At 40.2% G+C, this 7,329-nt stretch overlaps 1 protein-coding gene across 1 annotated transcript; it reads right to left on the bottom strand.

Moving 5' to 3' along the window:
* Positions 1-124: 124 nt before the first annotated feature.
* LOC116378291 (UPF0705 protein C11orf49 homolog) lies at positions 125-4,379 on the bottom strand. The gene is made up of 6 exons (XM_031840138.1): positions 4,176-4,379; positions 3,961-4,063; positions 3,252-3,382; positions 2,928-3,012; positions 2,069-2,154; positions 125-689 (listed from the first exon to the last, which is right to left on the bottom strand). Exons 1-6 carry the CDS (start codon positions 4,255-4,257, stop codon positions 478-480), a joined length of 699 nt encoding a protein of 232 aa, XP_031695998.1. The 5' UTR covers positions 4,258-4,379; the 3' UTR covers positions 125-477.
* Between the last annotated feature and the right edge of the window lie 2,950 nt (positions 4,380-7,329).

Here is a 7,329-nt window from a genome sequence, read left to right as displayed (position 1 = left end):
TATATATATATATATATATAAGCCAAATTATGACTTGTGAACAAATCATTTCAAATGTGTAAATGTAAACAAAATCCACACAAAACATCTAATTCACCAATATACAGTATATCTGATGCACGCACAAATAGTTCTTGTTTTAAATAAATATAATAGAAATCTACAAATATAAAGTGTATCTAATCTCATTTTAAACTCTAACTAAAAGTTGTCTTATTGTATTTGAATCATGCTTAAACTATTTTGATGAAAACAAATACCAGTCAACAAACTGCAGTACAGGTCCTTTCATAATATGTTTGCAAGTGTTACAGAAATGGTTCAACCTGAATGCTCAGCAGCCAATGGGAAGCAAGGACACTGACCTCTCTGAACATCCATGTCTTTTCTTGTAAATACTATGTACACTATAACATCAATGTGTGATCTACACGCTGTCTGGTCCCAGTGAGTGAGGGCTGGATGTGTGTGTATGCTTTACTTGCGTTTGAACCGGTCACAGAGGGCATCAACACACTGAGCCAGAGTGGACGGTTCCACTCCGTCCTGTGGCTGCTTCTCCTTGTCGGTCTCCTCTGCAGCCACAGAAGGGAGCTGCTCGATGGAGGTGGATGTGGGGACGATGACGGTGTTAGGACTCTTCCCTGCTAACAGATCCTGGTAGATCACCAGCACGCTGTCCAGGAACTCTACAGACACGGGGATTAAATACTGTTTTATTCAGTCTTTGTATGGAAATGGGATTAGACTGTTAACACTGCACACATCATAACTTCGATATCAGATATACATTTGATATGACTCTATATGGCTCACTTCTGATGAGATGATTCCTCACACGCTAACGGTAGATAAAAGGTAGCTTTTATTATTTTCATATCAGATATCTGAACTTAGAAATCCTTCCAGTGGGCAAGAGTTTTCTCTTTGTCAGACAGATTTACCCCATAATGGACTAAACAACAATCAATCCATCATGAAAATATGAAACATTTGTATAACATACCTCTTACTGTAGAGAATAAAACGCAAAGATTATATTGAGTAAGAGTTTAAACAAATGCAAATCATTAAAGGGACAGTTCACCCCAAAATAAAAACGACATATTTTTCCTCTTACCTGAAAAAAACAAAAAAACATCTAGATTGAGAAATAGCACTATTTATCAATCTAGATGTTTTTCTGTTGACCTCTGCCCTTCCCAAAGCTGAGCTTTGACTGACGTCGTTTCATTTTCATCCGTCTCAGTGAAGATTTTAAACACATGCAGGCGATACAGGCTGGAAGTGAAGCTGACGAGCAGACATCACTGTTCAACGTAGCGCTACTGAAGGCATTAGACTACAAGCAGTCCACTAGGTGAACCTCAAGCTGTTGATATAATCAAAGAACCAACGTGTTGAGTAAAGACTTTAAAGTAACAACAAGATCATCCACTTCACCACATCACCCCCCGCCTTCCCTCACACACACACAAACAATGACGGCGATGAGATACATTAGGTCGTAATCTTGGGGTCGTGCAACATCTCTGCAATAGTTAGGACCTCAGTGACCTACACAGCCATGGTTTTGGTGTGAGATGCCAAGTGTTGGAGGTATCGTCCATAGAGACGTCTCCCTTCTCTCCAACATAATGTGACTAGTTGGCACTCGGCTGGTGGTGTTCAAAGCGCCAAATAAGTACATTTACAAATTCAACAGTGAAGTCACTTTCTATAAATCACAACCCGGTTACTCAAGATAATCCTCAGACCTTGTGAGCAGTTTCATAGGAGCTATAGTGCACTGTTGGAGAGAGATGGAGAGTCTGTTGGACATTGGAGAGCAGGGAAACGTCTCTATGGATGATATCTCCAACACTTGGCATCTCACACCAAATCTATCTACGGTATCTAGATAAATAGAACTACAGGTAAGAGGCAAAATATGTAGTTCTTCATTTTGGGGTGAACTGTCCCTTTAACACACCCACGTTTGTAAAGGTTACAGCCAAACTGAGTGAAGTGAATGTATAAGCCTGGACATACTGAACAGAGCCATATGAAACAGTAGCTTTTATTGTACCTGGGTAGTAGAACTGCAGCTGGAGGGCATAGAGGAAATCAGAAAAAGACATCAGACAGTCTATGACATCGTCCATCAGAACAATTCTACAGGACAAGAAAAGAAAAGCAGACAACAGTTTATTCCAGATAAATCCAGGGGTGAACTGGTCATCAAGGGACCCGACTATCCCAGTAACATGTCAGTATGCAACACAATGAACTGCATTTAACATAGAAGAAAAGGCTCTGCACCCAATGACTGATTGCATTATATCTTCTTGTTAGGTCTGTTGTAACATATACAGTAGCATTCACATGTGCAGTATACACAATCTACACTAAACAAAAATAGAAACATAATAAAAGACGGATGTGACTAAAAGATGCATTTCTGTAGCAGCAGTCATGTCAAATCCATAGCTCAGAGAGCCTAATAAATGTTGTATTAAGATAAAACTGCATATGCTACAGTGGCCTATTATTGGGACCAGCCCAAGTGACACCTGTGTGAAAATCAGCAACACACATTTGTGCACAAAATTTGAGAGAAATATCCATTTTGCGAGTATAGAAAAGGTCTTAGATCTTTCAGTTAAACTGATACTGAAGTACTGCATTTATATTTTTGTTTCGTGTAACTACAAAATAATGACTACACTGTACTTTAATACTAATTTAGTGGCCATCCTTTTTACTCTACCGCATGTGCCTCATACTAATTGTTAGAGTAAACTGAAAAGGGCACATTTTCCCAGCATGCAACATTAGTGTTGTGGTAACCAAACAAACAAAGGTGTGACCTCTTTGGATCGGGGAACAACAGCACAAAGAAATAATACAATGTGTATGTGTTGTCTGAGGTGCGTCTGTGTACTGACCTGGCTGCACTCTGCACCATCGCCAAAGGGAAGTCTGGACACAATAACTGCAGCAGCGACCTGTACTCCAGCACGGACAGTGAGTCTGGAATACAACTCAATATAGTTACAGAACAGCAGTGATGCATTCATTTCAATGTTAAAGACAGTCAAACCAACCAAGTCAGGTCTAGTGGGTTTTACACATCAATGAATTATTCAGATTTGAATACTTCCTTATGTAATAACATAAACGTAGCCTTATATAGAGAAAGGGGCAATTATTGAATGACTATGACAATCAAACTATAATCCCAACAGAAGAAGTGTGTGGCTCTCACTCACCTCCGCTCTTGCCGATCTGTCTGTAGCATCTCCAGAAGACTCTGATGAAGGAGGCTCTGTTATGGGGAGTGGCCCTGATGTAGTTATATTCTCTGAAGAGGATGTGGTTACTGTTCTTCACACTGCTGAAACTACACACATGCACACACACACACACACACACACACACAGCAATTAAACCAAACAAGAAGTCCACCTCAACATTCATGTAATCAGTTAGATCAAAAAGAAACACAAGATGCACTAAATTGTGTTTATTCCACCCACTCTCTAAGCTAGGATGACAGTGTTGTAAAACAAAATGTGATCTAGTTCAGTAGACTTCTCACCGTTTAGATTACATACGACACATGAAAGCAGAACAGCGTGAAAGACGAGTATGCATCACATTTACAGTGTTTTAATGTACAAACGTATATTATTAATTAAACACATTATAACACTAGCTTAGTATACATTTCCTACAAAAGAAACCAGCAACTACAATAGCAATTGATTGACTGTGACTATACTGTACACCTAATAATAGATAAAAGGCACTGGGGAAGTTTGCAAATTGTAGTGAATTCCAGTTTCCTTATATTCTGTAATTTTCCAATATTATCTTTGAGGAGATTCGCCCTCCCAAACCCTACATCAGTCCAAACTATTGCCCAGGTCAGAGGAACTAGGCAACTATTAGACTGACTGTGTGATGGGTGTGACATACTATTCAGCAAAGTAGCGGATCACCCCAAACTGGGTGTACTCCTCTTTGTGTTCCAGCAGCTGGGTTACTGCATCACTCAGGTAGAACAACACGTTACTGTCCGCTGAGAGGAAACAGACACAGAGCGACGATTAGATAGATCACGACTGCAGAGTACACAAGTATACAGCTAAAGAGCTCAGCTGTTAGCACTGCAAAGCTAACACACATCCTACCGAGGTACTCGTCATCTGGGACGGTGGAATTAAAGCGGTTCATTCTGGTCATGCTTTCAGGAGAGGACGTTGAAATGAACATTAATACACTTGAGGTAAATGTAGCTGTACACAGTTAAAAGCAATGCCACCTCTGTAGCATCCATCATAGCGCCATCATAGCACCGACCATCCGTCGCGTGGATGTGACCCTAATATGGTGGGCTGGGGCTTCCATGGAAACACCAGGATGTTGTGAGTTACATTAATGAAATGCCCCCAAGCAACATAGCACACAAAGGTTCCATTGCTATTTTCGACATAATAATAATAATCGTCATAATTTTTATTTATACTAGCAGTATTTTTATTGTTATTACTCGCTATATTATCCATCGCCGTTGTTTGCACTTTTATCGCTTTTAGCACCATTAGCACCATTAGCTGTGAGTCGTTTTACAGTTTTAATTGCACCTTTGCTGTACAAGGAAGTCCCAATATCCGGTTACTGCTTTTCATATTCTATTGTTAATTTTTATATTCTTATTTTTAGTTATATCTTTAAACTAGTCAGATTTCTCTTTTGTGTCATCATACTTGCCAATAAACCGTTTCTGATTATTTGTCTTCTTAAGTTTGTGTTTCTATGGTCAGTACTCGATAACTTGCCTTTTATACAGCCTATGTTGTATCCAATATTCCCATAGTCAATATTTAGTCTAGTTGTGTTGTTTCTGGACTTCAGAGAGGATTAAAGTAACGGTAATTGCATCACCTCTCAAAGTGATTTAGGTTTGTTTGCAAGATTTTGTGTCTTTCTTAAGTATTGCAGTACTTGTCTTTGAAGCAAACCCATACTTGATTCTGTTTTGCAGCTCAACATGGAGTTCAATCCCCACTAACCGTAGGACACTATTTGTCTCTGCATTCTGTCCTCACTGTCCCTTTTAGTGCTGTTCTCCTGCATGCTTACCACTCTACTTTAGTCACAGTGCTACAGTCCGTTGCTTTAAATAAAAAAAACATCACAGAAACAACATAAAACCATCATAACACATATAGTAAGAGACATTCGACATTGACAACACGGAAGATTAGAGTGCTAAATGCCCAAGTGCTAAATTGCTTCGATATGTATTGCATATTGCTCACAAATTATGTCAATGCAAAGGCAATGCATGAAATTAACAAATGATGGCGAGATTTTCGTAGTTACAGGAAGGGCTTAATTTCAGAGCTGCCAATCAAATTTTTACCAAGGATAAGGACGCGTGATGGTCCAATCAGCAAAGAGATGTTATACCTTGGGGGCGGGCCGTAATTCAAATACAACCAATCAATGGCGTTGTCCAGTGACGAATAACAAATCCGCTAATTGCTAAACTGTATAAACCGTGAATCCAGCTTCATGTGGGGGTGTACAGGGGTTTCCTATTCTGTGTTTTATTCTTCATGCAGTGAGACTGCATACAACATCTGGATTAAGGATTAAATAGAGGAGGATGTAGTGTTAGTCCGTCAGGGTGGTGTCCCTGTCTCCGCCCCTCTTCTGTCTCTCCGCCCGTGAAGGCGTTTCAAAAAACGGCAACAAGTTAGACACAGGCAGCAGTGACTGGAACGGAAATTGGTGTTCGTTTGTATTTAATATAAGAGTGTAAAATGTCTCAGTTGCAGAGAAAGACATGATCAAATTAAATTCGTTTCTGCTATTTTGATTTACTCAAGGCGTTTACTACTGCACAATATAGGTCAATTAATTAGGTACACTGTATTGAGCAAGAAACGTTGTCTGTCAGTTTTATTTAGAACCGGAAGTGATTTGTCTTCTGGGTGGCACTGGCAAAGCTTGTATAAAGCTCGGCTGGGCTTCTCTCTAGTGATACCATTATCGCCCTCATCTAACTGGACAGCCAGCATCTCATTGTCCTCTAGAGACATAACAGGTATGTCAGTGATGTACGAATGTTTGCTTATTTTGGTTAAAACGTGGGTTTTGCTCTGAGCTAGAATGCTAGGCTGTTGTGTTCAGCATCTGTCGTTGTGAACTGCGTTGTTAGGCCTGGCTGTGGAAGGCGCTTGTGGAAGGTTACCGCTAGCTCATAGCCTTGTTTCTAAGCAGCTAACGGCGGCTACCCACCGCTAGCAAACTATAAAGTCTTCCTATGAGCATCTGCTGGACCAATATATTTACACCAAATACGCTAACGAGCCACATACTGGTCGTCAATGTGAGCTGCGTGTAGTTAAGCTGTAGAGGCGTTATCCAGAATGAGCGGGGTGACGTGCTAATGTGGCAACTGTCACAGTCGTTGCTAACTTCGCCAGTTAATGGCGCTCATATGACTTGCTAGTAGTATACGACAGCTAGATAATATGGGGACCACTCCTAGTCTGAGCAAACTGAGAATAGCGTTGGGAACAACCAGTTAAGTGGTTGGCTAAGTTAGATGATAGCCCAGTTTGCAAACGGCTGCTAATCTAATTGATTATGACTGGCTGTATTTGATGGTCTAGTTTTGAAATGCCCGTCCTACTCGACTCCCTGTTCATTCTAGTATGCACATTAAACTAGCAATGTTTTAATAGGGCTAGGTGCTCTTTGCATCCAGAGGTCTGCTATAATGTTTGTGTCACACATTATTAGCCATTGTTGTGAACTTCTACGGATACCGGCTCAATATGCCCATACAGTATTAACACAATGAATTGCTAAGCTTGCATTGCTTATGTGTAGGACTGGCTCCAAGCTGACAGTATTTTTGCCGAGATGTTGATGATGTCTTTGGCCTGTTTACCAGAATGGTTTGGATCGATATGAAATATGAACCCATAGCCCTCCCTGAATGTGCATTAGACCATTTCATTCTAATGCTTTCAAGTGGAAGTGAGTGCATATCGGGAGGTGACATTGCAACTGAAGGCATTTCTATGAGTCTGTTTAGTTGACATGTGGATGATCTGTATTAAGCTACACCCCCTTGCAATTTGGAAATTGCAGTAATTGTAGGACAAGTTGACTCTCACCGGTCCTAATTATTGGAGTGTAATAGCTTCTGTGCAGTCCGACTGTTGTTGAATATCCCAAGCAGAGGTGTGAGTGAGGCACTTTTTTTTTTTTTTTTTTTTTTCTTTTTTTCTTTTTTCTTTTTTTTTTTTTTTCCCCCCAAGCTAATTT

This window comes from Anarrhichthys ocellatus, unplaced genomic scaffold, assembly GCF_004355925.1.
Source record: "Anarrhichthys ocellatus isolate YVR2014 unplaced genomic scaffold, GSC_Weel_1.0 scaffold2351, whole genome shotgun sequence".
Taxonomy (NCBI): Eukaryota; Metazoa; Chordata; class Actinopteri; order Perciformes; family Anarhichadidae; genus Anarrhichthys; species Anarrhichthys ocellatus.
This window is presented reverse-complemented; position numbering and strand designations above follow the sequence as displayed.

Excerpts from the sequence above, each read along its gene's own strand:
- LOC116378291 (XM_031840138.1), bottom strand. The coding sequence starts at position 4,257 with ATGTTCATTTCAACGTCCTCTCCTGAAAGCATGACCAGAATGAACCGC. Across the intron at positions 4,064-4,175 it reads CCCAGATGACGAGTACCTCG|CGGACAGTAACGTGTTGTTC; the intron begins GTAGGATGTGTG and ends GTTTCCTCTCAG. Across the intron at positions 690-2,068 it reads GCTGCAGTTCTACTACCCAG|AGTTCCTGGACAGCGTGCTG; the intron begins GTACAATAAAAG and ends CCGTGTCTGTAG.